This window comes from Arachis duranensis, chromosome 2 (assembly GCF_000817695.3).
Source record: "Arachis duranensis cultivar V14167 chromosome 2, aradu.V14167.gnm2.J7QH, whole genome shotgun sequence".
Classification (NCBI taxonomy): domain Eukaryota; kingdom Viridiplantae; phylum Streptophyta; class Magnoliopsida; order Fabales; family Fabaceae; genus Arachis; species Arachis duranensis.
This window is the reverse complement of record NC_029773.3, coordinates 3,086,890-3,104,865: the sequence shown is the minus strand read 5'-3', so window position 1 is coordinate 3,104,865 and position 17,976 is coordinate 3,086,890. Positions and strand designations below refer to the sequence as shown.

Sequence of the window (17,976 nt, the reverse complement as noted above, 5' to 3'; positions counted from 1 at the left end):
GCAGTATGTTCAAACTTCTAGAAACACTTGGAGCTTCATTCTCTCAACCCCATATACAAATTCTTACATTGCTATGGGGTTCTCAACCAATGGTGGCATGGTAGGTTCAAGTGCCATAGTGGGGTGGGTGGTATCAGGAGGAAAAGGTGGAGGGATCAAGCAATATTATCTTGGAGGGTATGCACCAAACCAAGTGGTTCCTAATAAAGGGAACCTTAATGTTGTGGCCAACTCAACCTTTATCACTTTAGAGTCCAATCATTTATACATGGTGTTTCAGTTACAAACTACTACTCAACCTTTGTCTTGGATCATATTTGCCACTGGTTCCATTGGATTATTCCCTCAAGCACCAAGTTTTGCATTAACAAAACACCTTGACAAGATTTCCCAAAGAATTGATTATTCAAAAGGTTAGTATGAGTTTTAACTCTTTTTAAGTATTTAAGAAGTGGTTTTATTATATATGGATTATTCTATTAATAACTCCTTTGAAGTATTCATTTATATCTATTAATAACTTCTTTGAAGTATTTATTATATATGGATTATTCTATTAATAACTCCTAGTCACCAAAAAAAATTCTATTAATAACTCCTTTGTATACGTATACTAGACACATTTTGGATTTGACTAAAATTTTTTTTTTCGGATATATTTGGACACACCTAAATATCATCACATGTTAACATGTTCAGTCTTATTCTTAATTTGTATTTTTGAAATGAATTTAAAAATTATATATATTATTATTTATTAAAATAAAAAATATTTAAAATACTTTATATAACTAAGAAAATACATTAAAAATAGTTAAAATATTAATTTTTATTTTAATATCAATAAAATATAAAATATCATTATAATTTATCTAAAAATACTTTATATATTATATATATGTGTGTTCGTATATCCTAGAAGAATTTAAAATTCGTATGTCCATATGTCTCATGTCATGTCATGTTTCGTGTCGGTATCCGTAAATCATAGTTTATATTATTTTTATCAATCTATTGTTATTTTTATTTATTACTCTTGAATTGTTGTTATTTAAGATAAGGATTTGGTAATTTGGAGTGATGATAGAGCGTTCTAAACATCTTGCTAAACACTAAATAAAGTAAAGTAAATACAATAAATATTTTGATATCTTGGAAAAATAGTTAATTATTCCTTCTTTTAGTAATTAGAAAAATGTTTAGAGGATAAATTGCTCTCGTATGTATATCTATCAGATGAATAAATAAAGACATACGTCAATATTTACTGTATATTATTTTTCATGATGATTACTTAAATAGTCACTATAAATTTTATTATTATATAATAGAATAAAATATTATTTTAGTTTTTAATATTTAAATTAAATTTTAATTTGGTCTCTAATATTTTAAATATTTATTTCTGTCCAAAAAAGTTGGAACTAAATAAAAATTCGACTCAAATATTAAAAACTAAAATAATATTTCTCTATATAATAATAATAATGAATCAAAATTAAACTCTTAAAATAAATATTTTCACTTAAAAGTCTTAAATAATAACTAGCTTTGTTTTGCTTTATTGTAAAGCAAAGTATGATGAGAAGGTAACATGCCAAGGCTGTTAATTGACTGGTATATGGATTTTGGATAGCACATTAAATTTTTCTTCATTTTTCCCCTTTTGGATTGCATTCTTTTGATTTGATTCAAGGTTAACATAAGTAGGTATATGAGATTAGTGGCTAAAGGCCAATTACACACGTCATCATAGCTCATTATTATGGTTGTGGTGGAGAATAATGTTAATTGCTTAATAATATATATTCTTTATTTAATCATGCATTCACCTAAATAATTTGTAGGGCTTTTACATGCATAGAGTTGGTGAGGGGTTTTTATCAAAGAGAACAAATAATGAAAGAAAGAACCTAGTTTTTTAGATTTAAATAAATAAATAAATAAAACACATAACTTGGAGTCTTGAAACTGAAGGCATGTACTTTTGGGAAAGTAAAGAAGCAAAACAAGTATTGATTACAACTTTGACTAAATATACTCTCTTGGGAAGAAACTATGTTGTTTATATACTTAAAATTGTGAATGTCTATTTAACAACAAATAGAATTTAATGTAATAAAAAAATAAGAATTTTAATGTAAGCACATATATATACTATACTATTGCATGGTATATGAATATTTTTTACACCAAAAAAAAATAATGGGGTATCTTAATTAATTAGTTGAAATTTCATTAATATTGTTGTGGATAATAATAATAATAATAATAATAATAGAGTTCTATTTAATATTTAAACTCTCACATTCATTCAATGGGAAAAATAATCAAGAACTTTAATTATTTACTCTCAAGTTATTATTTTCAATAATCATCCATGGAAGGAACTATGAAAGTAATTAAGGTATAAATTAAATTAATGACTAATGATACCCTATACTTCAAAAAAGAAAAGGAAAAATACAAAGAGGAAGTTCTTCCACCCACTCTAGTAGCTATAGAAGCAAATCTACACACTTGGATGTCCCTGGTTTTATTAACATAATAATTATTATTATTTAGTCATTAACATAATAATTGCTTTGCTTCCTTGATCAAATAACTATTAATATATCATTCATGGATGTTTGACTAATGGTGCAAGTTAACTTCCACCAACTAATATACCATATATGTTTGTTGAAAACAATCATTGATATTATTAAAATATTAATACCAATATTAATACCTCTTTCTTGTTAACTTAGGAAAAAAAATATCATGAGCCAAAAATTAATACTTTTTGCATACAAATTAAACATAAACTATAGGGAGAATAATTAAGGAGATATAGAAATGAAGGCATCTATAGTATTCATCATGTTAACTATTTGTTTCCATTTTTCAGCAAAATTTGGAAGTTCACAAGGTGATAGTACTTCTAATTCTTCTTCTTCTTCTTCATCATCACAAGCAAATGGAAATAATGGAAGCAATGGTTCATTATCATCACAAGGAGATTCATGTGGTTCAAACCTAAACCTAAATGCTCCTCTTTTCTTTGACACAACAAAGCTCATTTGTATTCCTGTTTGGAATACTCAAGGTTTCATCCTTAGGGTAAGTGCACATGCACTGGATTTTTTTTTTGTTCTTCTAACTTTACAAATTTTGATATATAATTCATATTTTTCTTGCAATATCTATCAATTCTATCATATGACTGATAAAAATTAAATGACCTATAGGCTATACCTCATAATTAGATTATTATCATAAGTGTGATTTTGGAGTCATTTTAGAGAAATTCTTAGTTACAATATTATTGAAATAAGAAATTAAAGAAAGTGGTGGTGCTTAATTATCATTCATATACTATATTTATTACAACTTTTTAATTTTTTTTTGGAACTAATTAAAAATGTAGAAAAATTAAGGCACAATGACTTTCAACAAAATTTATGTATTTAAGTAATAAAACATATTTCTTTTGATTTAGTTTATTGTAGCATTATTTTTTCTTGGTTGATAAAATATGATTTTCTTCCCATGTTGACGCTTATTATTTGTGTATATATATAAGTTTTGGTAATTTTTTAATTAATGTAATTTAGAGACGTAATAAATTTTCACAATAGTATTTAAAAGGGGAAAATGATATTTTTACTAAACAAATAATATGCTTGTACAATATACAAAAATTATTACACAATATAATGTATATACATAATAATAAAATATATTTAATTTAAGAGTTATTGTCACATACTGAAAATTTAAAATAGTTTTATTTTTTTATATTTATGTTTGTAAAACTTTAAGTTATTGATAGATAATTAATTGAATCAAAGTCTTTTATTCCATAATAAACCTAATTAATTAACCGTTGCACACAAATTAATTATTCATAATAAACCTAATTAATCATATAGATGTGTATATGAATATTGTTATTATATGCAGTATTATGAGAGTTCTCCAAACACATGGAGCTTCATTCTCTCAGCACCAAACCCTAATTCCTACATAGCAATAGGGTTCTCACCCAATGGAGGCATGGTTGGTGCAAGTGCCATAGTTGGTTGGATCTCAACAAATAATGGAGCTGGTGGAGGCATGAAACAATATTATCTAGCAGGGACAACACCTAACATGGTTGTTCCAGATAGGGGCAATTTAGTCATTCTAACCAACTCAACCTTAATCACATCACAATCCTCAACTTTGTACATGGTTTTCCAATTACAAACTAACCAACCTCTTTCAAGGGTTATTTTTGCCATTGGACCAAGTGGTACCTTTCCTTCATCACCAAGTTTTGCACTTTCCATGCACCAAGACAAATTCTCCATGACTTTGGATTACTCAACAGGTTTGTCATATCATTATCTATGTTTTTTGGTGACTATATCATTAATGATGTTACGTATACTAAAATAAATCACTAAAATCAGCTATTAATATATTTTTTTTATAAATATATGTGTGGTATAGAGGTGAAAACTTAAGTGAAGTCGACTTTACGTGAAGTTGATATCTAAGAACCGTTAGATAATTTGACCGATTTAACTAATTTTTCATCTAACAACTCTCAGATATCAACTTCATGTGAAGTCGACTTTACCTGAATTTTTACCGTGGTTTAATTTATTTTCAATATGTATTTATATTTCTAAATGTATTTTATACTGATGATTGATTTTATAATGACTAATTTTAATGTGCATATAACATAATCGTATCATTATATATGTGTTTGTGTGATTTAATTTAATTTGTTCTTTTCTCTTTTATGATTATCCTATTGATTGATTGATTGATTAATATAATAATTAAGTAATTAACTACTAGATAAAGGAAAATGACAAATTCTTAGTTAATGGAAAGATTAATGGTCAATTTTGTAATCTAGTAGTGAGATTATTATATTAATTCTGTGCAATGGATTTGAATGGTTGGTTGGTTGGTAATGGAGTTGATTGTTTCATGATGATGTCAACTTTATTAATTTAAAAAAAAGGAGTGAAAAAGGGTGTTTCCAAATTTAAATTATTATAATTGGTTTGTTTTTTTTATCTAACCCAAGGTTTTTAGATGTAAATTACAACTAATAAGTCTTATAATAAAATGAGTAATAATTCATGTAAAATTCTTTCCTTTAGTATTATTTTCTATAGAAAAATGGTTTATTATTGCATGTTCTTATGAGAAAAAATTGATTATTTTCTAAAAAAGTTTCAAGATATAAATTACTCTACTCCATATATACTTTTAATTTTTATGATAAATAATTTATTCATAATTTATCAATATTGGAATGATAATGGTGCATAGTAAAATATATAGGTATCAAGATGCTTTTAATTATAACTATATATTCTAAAGTAGTTCACGTGGTTAACTTTGGCACATGATCACGAATTCACGATGGCCCATTATTATTGTCACTATCAAAACTGAATTTTGGTTGTTGATGAAAGGACTTTCTGATCTAATAACCATATTGTTGCTATAATTAAAATAGGTTAGAATGTAAGATCCAAATTGACCCTCTACCAAAACCAACCTACATTATCTATAGTTCTATTATATCATGGATTTGGTGCCTTTTTTATTAATACATTATGTTGTTGCTCCTTTTTCATTTAAATTTCTCTATTAAATAAGATATTACTATTAATACATTATTATATCACTTTTTTTTCCCTAAGTAACATGAAGAAGAGTGTTTAATTTTATTAAATATATTGGCGTTTGTGCTTTTAAAAAATACAACCACCTTTATAAAAAAATTTACCCATTTAAACTTCTTTAATTGGAATATAGAGTAGTTGTAAGTTTACAAGCTAAGGAATGTGCTTATAATTTTAGAATGATTTATCTCAAGAAGATGTCCACAAATATATATCTTTACTTAAATTGAGAATAAAATGAAGAAAAAAAGTTATTAATCAATATTTTTAGTTATTAATTTAATTTTTTTAGTCTAATAATTTAATAACATATTTTTAGGCAATATTTTTTAAATATTTCTGATTAGTTATTGGTTAAAAATAATAAATTTTACTAATCTTTTAATATTTTTCTAAAATGAATTAGTTATGAATTAAAGATATATTTTTGCCCGTAAAATAGTCTAATCACATCTAAAGATGGATCTAAATTTTTTTTTGGAAAGGACCAACATAAAAAATATAAATTAAAAAAATAAAAAATAAAAAAAATAAACTAAAAAATTAAAGACTTAGTATATATAAATTATTAATTTTTGGGCGCCATTGCCCCCTTTCCATTAAGGTAGCTCTTCACTTATCACATCATAGATTTTTTTTTTTTTTATAAATATAGTTTCCGCTAGAAAGATTTGTGACATGTAACAATTTTCACATAAGAATTTCTCAATATTTAGTAAATCAATCCTAAGCTTTATGGATTCATGTAAAATTAAATTAAATATCATCATCAATTTTTTTCCTTTATATAATCACAGAATTAATTCATTATTAATATTTTTATCCCTTTTTTTTTTTTTTAATCTAAATGGGATCCATTTTGGTTTTATTTTCATGCTTCAGTTCAATCATTGGGTTTTATTATTGGAACAATTGGTGTGATTAGTGGGCTTGTTCTTAATAATCAACTCCAAGTTGATGTTTCTCTTCACAAGGCTCTTGGTATCATCATTCTTGTCCTAGCTTGCCTTCAGGTATATATATTCTTTATTACTTTATTCCTTCTTTTTAATTAATTAATATATTTTTTATTACTTGTTAGTAATTAGTAAATTTAAAAAATATAATTATATATTTTATGTGAAAATTTTCAAAAAAATAATAATTTGATAATATTTTTATTTAAATTTAATAATTATGATACAATATTATATTAAAAGATAAAGAGAATTAGATAGAAATAAAAAAGAATATAATAAAGATCTCTAAAATTAGGATCAAGAGAGGAATTAGAGTTTTCATCAATTCCATTATGTATATCTATACTATTATCTCATATTTCTATTTATAGCCTAATTCTTTAAGTAAAATATAAGTCTAATACTAATTCTAATATTATTGATAATAAAAATAAGTACATATCATGTGAAATTGTTTATCCTAAAATTAAAGGCTAAGTTGATAAAAAAAATTGTACAAATGAATAATTATATTTTTAATATATTTTTTTATACAATATTTTTTTTGGTTAATAAAAAATGAATTTTAAAGATTGAGATAATAAAAATTTTGATATCATGTTATAAAGATTCTAATATCTGCGCAAATAAAAATAATATCATTTTCAAAAAAAAAAAAAGCTAGTGGTTGTATTAAGATAGAGTATGTATCTCCAATTTTTTTTTTCAATTAAAGATCATAGACTAAAGATATATAGATTTGGGCATATAATTTGAAACAAGTCATATTTACTTATATTATTATATATATGAACCTAATAATTAAGATTTATAGAATAGTAATTTGTATTACTTTTGTTTATTATCATTATTATATATATTACATGTGCAGATGATGGCTTTGCTTGCTAGACCTAACAAGGCATCAAAAATGAGGAAGTATTGGAATTTGTACCATCACAACACAGGAAGAGTTTTGATTATATTAGCCATTGCTAACATCTTCTATGGAATTCATTTAGGCAGAGAAGGAAACGCATGGAAGGTTGGCTATGGAATTGTTCTTGCCATTTTACTCTTTATTGGATTCCTTTTTGAGATAAACATGTGGAGTAGTTTAGAAGAAGATGATGACTAAACTAATTTTTTTATTATCAAATTTATTTCTTTGTAGAAATTGTATGTTTATTTCTTCTCATCATTATGAATTAAGTTTTTTGTTATTTGATGGAAGCTAATTAATTTCTTATTTATTTTTGATCATTTTTGTAATTTTAGCCTGTGTTTGAAATAATGATAAAGATTGGGAGACAAAGATAAATTTTTGTATTATGTTTAGTATAAAGCATATAGAATTAAGTTATGTCTAAATATCTTATTTAGTTTAAGATAAAAATATAGATTGAAATATTTAAAATTACCAAAATACCTTTACTATAAAACTCGAATCTCCTTCCATTAATGAGTATGATCAACTCTCTTTCTCCTTTCTTCTTTGTTGGAAGTCTCGAATTGTGCATGCTTTCTAGTCTCTGCAACCTCCGTCCAATCTGCTGCCGGCAGCACAACTCAGACCCTATTAAAATATCCAATCATCATCCTCCTACTCTCCTGGTCCTTTCTCCCGTGTTCGGATCCACTGTACCCTCTCCCTCTCTCTCTCTCTCGTTTCGCGCTTGCCATTGTCCTGCATCTGTTTGAGTCGTGCCGCCATATTCAGGTCCGTCATGCCGCTTTTGTTCTTTATTGTGCTTGTCGCACCACTTCAGTTCCAGTTTTGTGTTGCCTCAATCTCTCTCATTACTCTTCTCTTTTCTATTATAATTTAAAATTTTTTTGCTGAATCTGATTTTAATATAAGTTGATGAGATTGTTGTTGTTTTTTGGTATTATTGTTGTCGTTGGTAGATTTTGGTGATAGTAAAGGCGTGGTGGTGGGATGAGAGGTGAGGTAGGATTGGGAATGAGAGGTGAGGGCTTGGTAGCGGAAGAATTTTGAATGATAGATTTAGAATATAAAATTTTAAATGAAGGCATTTGAAAAAAAAAGTTATTAAAATTTTAGTTTTTGTCTCCAAAATTTCAGTCTGATTTTTTGTGCTTCTATTTTCTGAAGGTACTAAAAGAAATGAAATTTTGTATCGCAAACTTAAATTTTAATTTCAATTTCTAACCACCAAATATAATACCAAATCTCAATATTTCAATTTCAGTCACAATATCCCATACCAAACACTATCTAATTGTATAAGTCTAAAAGCTAAGATACAAGAATTATAGTTTTTTTTTATCACTTGATTCCAAACTCTTTTTTCTACAAAGGCAAACTCGGCCCACTGAACACAACCAAGAAGAAAGTAGCTACTAGCTAGGGACATAAAAAAAAATTAAGTTGGGTTGATGTAGTAATTAATTTATTAGTCTATTTAAGTAAATGTTGATGGTTTGAAATTCATCTTATGTATGTAGTAATTTATTAGCCAATGATAAATTTAAAATAAAACTCTAATCCGTAATAAATTAGTCATTGATCTATCAAGTTAGAAAATACCATAATAATAATAAAAAAAAACTAGGGACATAAAACACTAGTAGTTCCAACAAAACATTCTTAATCTCACAAACGTTATTATCTATCTTTTAATTAATTTTATTTGTCCAATCAATAATAATTTCCTATCAATTAGGAAACTTCGTACGCAGTGTATTTGGTCAAACAAAAATATATACATCTAATTTGTTATTTTTCTAACCGGCTAATAATCCAACCATTTCGATAACTCCTATATATAAATTAACAAAAATAAATGATTAAGAGTACTCTTGTGAGTTCACAAGATTCATGTGCCTCTGAAGTGTTACAACTAGATCGACCTTATCCTTTTGATACAACTATACTCAAGTGTAGTTCTGTTTGGGAGCCTCACAACTTCATCCTTAGAGTATGTAAGAGTGTATAAAAATAATAGAAGTGTGTATTTTAATTTGAGAATTACATTAATTTCTCTTATTTGTGTATATATATATATCATCACATCATTTTAGTAAACAATTGTTTTTAGTAAAACATTAAGAACAAAAGAGATGCTTGCATAGTTATAAATTAAAGTATCTCTAGCTAAAATCTTTTTATTTGAGATATTAAAATGTGTACTTTTACTTTGAAAAGTATAAAGGATCATGTCATCTTAAAATCCATCTTAAGACAAAGAAAATTTTAAAGTTTTGTCTCTATTTTTTCCTCAAACATATTTATGTCTTCAATAATATTTTTATTTCTTTATTTTAAAATAGTAACAAAACGCTACTGCTAAAATTAGCTAATTTTTTTTATATAAAAAAAATTGTGTGTAATTCATCGTTATAGATAATTGGTGTATTTTTTCTTGGATATGAATTATTTTTTTTAATTTTAAATAACAAATCGGACCTTTAGATTTGGAGAAGTAGAAAAATCTGAGGGTCAGATTTCATAAGATTATAAATCTGAGGGTCAGATTTATATATTCAAAAAAATTTAAAATAAAAAAATTTAAATTTGATTCTCATATTTGTATTTTTTTTAAAAAAAAATTAAAACCACAAATTTGACTCTCAGATTTGTGGTTATAAAAAAAAAAGTAAAAGCACCACAAATCTAACTCTCAAATTTATAGTATTCATATAAATAAAAAACACACCAATTTTTTACCTTATTTAAAAACACAACCTTCTGCCCCCATATTAAAAATACAAAGCGGATAAAATTAGCTAAGCGAATTAATTATTGTTAGTCGTTTATGTTAAATATATAACTATTCATATATTTCTATCTAATTTTTTTTTTTTTAAAGTGATGGTCTCTAATAATCACTTATATGCATGCATAACATTATATTGAAGTATGGTAGGGCTTCATCAAATGTATGGAGCTTCATCTTCTCATTCCCATCAAGCATAAATGCCTATGCAGCCATAGGGTTTTCCAATGATGGCAAAATGGTAAAATCAAGTGCAATAATAGGGTGGATCTCCGGCCTCAACGGCGGCGGAATGAACCAGTACTATTTAGGAGGATTATCGGACGGCGAGGTGGTTCCCGGAGAAGGAGACCTCTATGTCATGAATGAAACAATTATTCGACCTAATCCTTCAATAGTGTACATGATTTTTCAGTTGAAAACTAACCAACCTTCTTCAAAGCTTATATATTCAATTGGACCTAATGGTGTTTTTCCTGATACTCAAGGCATGTTGCAACAACATAGTGATGCTATATCCACAGTCATAGATTATTCACAAGGTTAGTGAATGAAAAATTAATTAATCTTATTATGTATAATAAAGAATTTGGTTAATTCAGATATATGTAGAATATATGATAAATACTCACATAAAGATATTTTTGTATAAAGAAAATAGTTAAAACAATTAAATAATTGACATATTTAATAATTAAATTGTTTAATATAATATTTATAAGAAAAAATTCGATTTCAATTTTTTATTTATTTGTTTTTTTCTTTTTGATGAGTTAATTTTTTTGTATTATTAAATAATTTTTGAACCTTTATTTCAATATATTTAAAAGAAATAAAAAATACTTCTCGACTTTTTGAAAGTACAAAAGTCAAAATCCATAGTCATGAGTTTCACCTCATACCCTATTTTAGAGTACTAGGCCAAAAATATTTCCATACACAAAATTTTCACCCATCATTCGTAAATTTTATTCCAAACTTCTTGTAGGAATTTTTTGTTTTTGATATTGGAGTGGTAATAATAGTGTTTTTTTTTTTAAATGTGGACTGTTAGAGTATTATTTTCAAATGTAGAACCGTTTAATTAGAAAAGTAGAAATCGAACTATTCGATTTGTAGAGGTACAGAAATCGAATCGTCTAATTTGTAGACGTACACAAATCGGACCGTCCGATTTATGTTTAAAAAAAATTAATTTTGAGGTACAGAGATCGGACCCTCTAATTTATGTACATTCTACCATTTTATAAAAAATAAAAAAAATTACAATATTAAAATATATCGCTATTTTTACTTTCATTCCAAAAAAAAAAACAGCCATTTTATAGACATTCAATTTATGTTAGATATTTAATTTAAATGGCATCACTCATAATGAATAATTTGATTAGATAGAATAATATAATATAATATAATATTATATTTCTCATATGTAATTAATATATAACAGGTGAAACTAGTGAAGTTTCTTACTTAAAACTCCGAAGAAGCCATGGAGTAATCAACATGACATCATGGAGCATTCTAATGATAATGGGTTACATAATTGCAAGGCATTTCAAGAAATGGGATCCAATTTGGTTTTATTTGCATGCTTCAATTCAAACAATTAGCTTTGTTGCCGGAACAGCTGGAATTTTAATTGGTTATGCATTGTCTAAGAAAGTTGATGCCAATGTCAATAATCACAAAAATATAGCTATCATCATTCTTGTCCTTGGAATCCTCCAGGTAAATATTTCTTCAATATATAATTATATATTATATATTGTACTTTACCATATTTTGAATTTAATAATTTCAATAAAATCTTTATAGTAGTAATTCATCTTATTAGTCGACTAACAATTTGTGTGGCCATAAATTCATCTATATAGTCTGTAATATTGTAATGTTGGAAAACAGATTGTAAGCAAGAAAATCAGATCGGATTTTATTTGCAAGAGTGTCGGTTTAAAAATTTTGGATTAAATATTGATGATACCCTATCGTTTAAAATAGAGAATTATTTATTTGTCTTTTTTTTTTTAAGTGAAAAATGAGACTCAAATCCATCATTTTTAAGTGAAAATGAGGAGGTAGAGCTATAAGTCTATAACTTGTTGGTGAATTATTTATTTGTTCTTTGGCAAAAGATCGGATTACAATTAAATTAATATAATACATGTAAGTATAAAAAATATAATTAAAACACATGCTCAATTATTAGAAGCTAAGGAACTATCACAAAAAAAATGTTTTTTTTTTAAGTCCAACTTAAATTCATTCATATATTCAATTAGCAATTAATAAGTAGTTCGCATGGAGTTGACAATAGCGGGCAAATTTATTCATGACTAGACAATTATTGATTTGTTAGTATTTTTGTTGATAATAATATTACAAAAATATAAATATTTTAAAGTTATATTGATTTTGTTTTGATATTATAAATTATGATAAACAAAATTTATAGAATCAAACTATTTTTATAAAAAGATCGTAAGGAATAAAAATCTTAGTTTTGTTAGTTAAAAAGATCAAGCTTTTTAAAGATAAGAAAAAAATTAAATAATAAATTTTTTAATTATTATTTTTATGAAAAATAGTTTAATTTTTTATATTAATTAATTTTAATATTTATTATCTAAAACTTGAAAGAATTTAATGTGTATATTTTTATATTTAATTAAATTTTAAATCTGTTAAACAAATAAAAATAATTCATTTGTTTTCTGTTATTTAAAAATAATATTTTTTCTTTATATATATAAAGTTTTGGAGAAAAATATTTCATCTTAATTTTAATAAAAGAGTATCATGTGACATATTTTGGTTGTTAGATTAATAATATAATATAATATAGTTATATTTTTGTTTTTGTTTTAATATTTTAATTTAATTTCAATTATAATTAGAGAATATCATATGGTATATTTTAATTGTCAAATTTATAATTAGTTATTGATAATAATATATAAGAAAGTTAGAGTAGATGAATGAATGAAAAAAATAGAAAAGAAAAAAAAGAAAAAGAAAACAATTTTTATTTAAAAAAATAATTTAATTATAATAAGAAAAGTTACATATAGCATGTTTTGCTTATAAAATTAATAATATATAATAGATTGGTTTAATTGATTAATTAATACATTTACATGTTCTTTGACATTGTATGTAGGTATTTGCAATCATATTAAGGCCAAAACCAGAATCAAAATTACGCAAATATTGGAATTGGTACCATCATTATATTGGGAGAATTTTGATTATATTCGCCATTGCAAACACAATTTATGGACTCTCTTTAGCAAAGGAAGGTTCTAAATGGTTTCTTGCTTATGGAATTTCGATTGCCATCTTAGTTATCATCACCATAATTTTGGAGGTAAGAATGTGGATAGTTGCCAGAAGAAAAACTCAGTCCACAAATAATTCATCACATCCTCAATCCTTGGAATTTGCTTACCAAACTTAATTAGTTTGATTCCACAATAATCATTTATTTGTAACTTCTTTTTATAATAATCTCTTGTATTTTTTAATAATTAATATAATTAATTCTTCAAAGGAAAAGTAAAATAAAATTCAATTATGTTATATATATGATAATAATAGAAAATATAGATGCACTACCTTTAAATTAGTCTATATAATTAGGATAAAATATTTTAATTTATTTATTATCCTAGAAGACTTTATTGCTAGTATTTTTTTTTCTTTACAAATTAATTTGTCCAAATTATAAATTCTTAGGAATTTATTTGCCATCTTAACATTATTCTAGTATTTTCTTAACAATTAAAATATTTTTTATTAATTAAAAATAATTTAAATATAAATTTAATTAATAGCACTATATTTTTATACAAATATCAGGAATAGTATTTTATGTATGAATAATGTTAAATAAAATTAATAATTCCTAAAAAATGTCGTCAATTTATGAAAGCAAAAAGCTTATTAGTGCATTCAACAATTTTAGGTGTGGAAATTTATGAATAAATCTATATCTTTATTAGCTTCAATTATTGAACTAAAAGATTATTGCCATATATATAATTGTTTCTTTTATTTCTTGCCTCTAGAAATGTCGTTTAGTATTTATGAACGTATGGGTCAAAATTATAAATGGAACTATAACAATGCTAGCTATTTCAAAAGTAGAAGAAATCACGTACAATCACAGAAGAGAATAAATCTATTAATCTAATAAAGTTGCCAATCAATTTGGTCGGAGCTAATAGATAATGTATATACAAATTGAACCAAGGACAAAAAGAAAACACATTAGTATATGGTTTTCTGGGGATCATAGCTGCATTAATTACCATAGATATGAAGGGATATACCCAAAAATAAATATATAAAACATTGAGTATATGATGTGCTGGTTGTAATATACTAATATTCAATTATTGTACCATCTTTAATATATCTATTTTTGTCAAAACAAATCCTAAAAATCTAATTTAGCACAGAATAAAAATAAACTTGGATCAAGTGAATATATGTTATTATTATAGTTATCATAATTAAATCAGTGATCGAACCAATTAAATTATTGGTTTACTGATTTATTAATTCAACTAATAAATTACTGGTTGAATCGATAAAAGCGGTCTCATGTAAATAAAAAATATAAAATAATCAAAAACTTAAAATTAAAATTTAAAATACATATTTACACTAACATTTTATAAAAAATCAAGTCTCAACTTCTAAAAATAACTAATAGAAAAATATAGAATTTATCAATACTATTATAATAGTATCTTAATTTGACACAATATCAATAACAATTTATTCATAAACCCTGTCATCTAACTTTTGATAAAAATAAAGATTTATTGAAGTACAATAATAACCTTTATTGAAGAAACTAAAAACATTCATTATTGAATTACAATAATAACCTTCATATGTAGTTTTAGGAGGAACCTAGTAGTAAAGAATCTGCATGCTCTTGAATCAACTTCCATGCCATGATCACATGATGTTCCTCAGTTAAGGTAGCACCAATTGCAAATCTAATCATAAAAGCACCTTCAACTTCACCATGAGTCATGTACACTTTCCCTGAATTGTTGATTGATTCCAACAATTTTCTATTCAATTCATTAACTAAATAATCATCATTCACTAATTTCCCATAGCCATGTCCATTATGGTAATTATCATCATAATTATTTTTATTATTATTATTATCATGATAATAATAATAATAATTGGATCTAGCAATTGTTGATGGTGAAACCCTAAAGCAAACTAATGAGAATTTCCTAGGAACAACAATCTCAAACCTCTTATCCAATTTCACTAACCCTTCAAAAGTCATTGCCATATTCACATGACTCCTCAAGAAATTCCTTAGGTTTTCAACACCATAGCTTCTAAGAACAAGCCATAGTTTGAGTGCATTGAATTTCCTACTCAAAGTTATTTGCCAATCTTTGTAGTCAATCACTTGCTTTGACTCAGAAGCCTTGTTCCTCAAGAATTCAGGGTTAGTTGAGAGGGATTTTGTAAGGGCATTATGGTCTTTTACCCAAAGACAACAACATGCTAAATTGGTCAAGAACCATTTATGGGCATTGAAGCTAAAAGAATTAGCACCTTCAATACCATCAATACAAGACCTAAATTCAGGACAAATGCAAGCTGATCCAGCATAGGCAGCATCAACATGGACCCAAATTTCATATTCTTTTGCCACATCACATAATTCCATTAATGGATCAATAGATGTTGTGGCGGTTGTTCCCACGGTGGCACATAAATAAATAGGTATTAACCCATTTTTCACATCAGAATGAATGGTTGAAAGGAGTGAGTCAGCTTTCAAAGCAAATGAATTTGATCTCTTAGTCTTGATGGCCCTAACATTTTGAATACCTGCATTTTTTTTGAGTTTTTAAAATTTGTCAAACCAAATCATCAAGAGTAATATATATGTATTACACATTTATAGCTATATGTTTAAGAGATACATAACTAACATAAGTATAACCATTAATATTATATTGATATAAATATAATTGTTGTTCAAATGTTAATTATTTCTTGATTATTTTTTACTTTTAGACATTATTCTAGCTTATCTAGATTTCATACTTAATATAGTTATTTTAAAAAAATACTAATATTTGATTTACTTTAATAACTTTATAAAAGTATAAGAAAAACAAAGAAAAAAAAGAGATCAAATTAAATCAATATTTTGATTTTAATGGATCAAATTTGTTTCCATTATTTTAACATAATCAAAATAAAATTTATAATTTATATTAGGTTTAATTATTCTTTTCGTCCTATAATTTTATTAAATTTACAATTAAATTTTTGTAATTTTTTTATTAAGTCCTACACTGGTTTTAATTTTATAATTAGATCATTTTCATGTCAAAAATATTAAAATTAACAGAATATTTATTTAAACAAATATATAATTAAAGATTTAATTAAGTTCTCTTCTTAATTATAGATAACCTTAATTTACAGAAAAATATTTAATTAACTCTAATATTTTTTTATTATAAAAAATTTAATTACAAAATTAAAAATAGAATAAAAATTCAATTAAAAAAAATATATAAAAAAATCTAATTAAAAATTTAGTAAATTATAAAAACTAACAGAATAATAAAACTTTTATATTAAACCAAACCAAACTAGAAACATCCTTACCAGCAATTTGTGCTGCCTTTCCAAATGAACTATGTGTTTGATCAGAACCATAAACAACAAGCTTCCCTATGTTGTCCCTCCCAATTTGGCTAAGCTTCTTGTCCCTTGCAGCCACAAGTGTACACAACACAGCTTCACAAGTGGTCCCTAACAAAACCCCACCACCATTATTATTACTACGTTTGTAAAGGAATTGTTGTGGAAGCTTTAGAACTTCACCAAGCCAATCCATAACAATGGTTTCAAGCTCAGTAGCTGCTGGTGATGAAATCCAATTGAATCCAACCACATTGAGTCCGGAACTAAGCATCTCGCCCATGAATCCAGCTACGCTTCCGCTACTTGGAAAATAGGCATAGTAATTAGGGCTCATCCAGTGTGTGATTCCTGGTATGATGTGTTCTTGAACATCTTCAAGAATCGATTCGATTGGTTCGGGGACTAATGGGGCTGAATCTGGCAAGTGTTTTCGAAGGTAGTTCGGTTCGACTTGGCTTCGAACCGGAAAATTTGAAACTTTGGTGTAGTAGTCAGCAAGAAAGTCAATGATCATGTGACCTTGTTTCCTGAATTCTTCAGGATCAACAGGGTTCATGACCCTTTTTCTTTGTGGTGGTGATGATGAATCACTTTGATGATGATGATTATTATTATTATTCAATGTGTTCATCTCCATATATGATGGTTCGGATGCAAGTAATTTGATGTAAGCTAGGGTTCTATTATATGCTTAGTTATGTATATGAATAATTATATGCATTGCTCACCATGTGTATATATATAACCGTGATTACATGATTTCCCATATTCCTATAGGAATAATGCTACTAATATTATTATTTTTTATTATCCCTTAATCAGTAATAATTTATATTCATATTTATAAAAATTTTACACACAAAAAATATATAATTTATATGTATATATATTTATTAAAATTTATATATATGAATCAAT

At 25.5% G+C, this 17,976-nt stretch overlaps 3 protein-coding genes across 3 annotated transcripts in view; 2 read left to right on the top strand and 1 right to left on the bottom strand.

The window, feature by feature from the left end:
- The window catches only part of LOC107473045 (cytochrome b561 and DOMON domain-containing protein At3g07570), an 8,584-nt gene extending 713 nt beyond the window's left edge, over positions 1 to 7,871 (top strand). The window contains exons 2-6 of the mRNA XM_052257226.1: positions 5 to 413; positions 2,891 to 3,102; positions 3,946 to 4,354; positions 6,522 to 6,688; positions 7,506 to 7,871. Of these exons, the coding sequence (XP_052113186.1) occupies positions 5 to 413; positions 2,891 to 3,102; positions 3,946 to 4,354; positions 6,522 to 6,688; positions 7,506 to 7,751 (1,443 nt within the window). The 3' untranslated portion in view covers positions 7,752 to 7,871. The remainder of the gene's footprint in view (positions 1 to 4; positions 414 to 2,890; positions 3,103 to 3,945; positions 4,355 to 6,521; positions 6,689 to 7,505) is intronic.
- Positions 7,872 to 10,474: 2,603 nt separating this feature from the next.
- LOC110277534 (cytochrome b561 and DOMON domain-containing protein At3g07570) lies at positions 10,475 to 14,217 on the top strand. Its single transcript, XM_021134749.2, has 4 exons — positions 10,475 to 10,895; positions 11,804 to 12,084; positions 13,514 to 13,720; positions 14,212 to 14,217. Exons 1-4 carry the CDS (start codon positions 10,475 to 10,477, stop codon positions 14,215 to 14,217), a joined length of 915 nt encoding a protein of 304 aa, XP_020990408.2.
- A 952-nt stretch (positions 14,218 to 15,169) lies between these two features.
- On the bottom strand, positions 15,170 to 17,741 carry LOC107472983 (tyrosine decarboxylase 1-like). The gene is made up of 2 exons (XM_016092512.3): positions 17,020 to 17,741; positions 15,170 to 16,227 (listed from the first exon to the last, which is right to left on the bottom strand). Exons 1-2 carry the CDS (start codon positions 17,693 to 17,695, stop codon positions 15,263 to 15,265), a joined length of 1,641 nt encoding a protein of 546 aa, XP_015947998.1. The 5' UTR covers positions 17,696 to 17,741; the 3' UTR covers positions 15,170 to 15,262.
- Between the last annotated feature and the right edge of the window lie 235 nt (positions 17,742 to 17,976).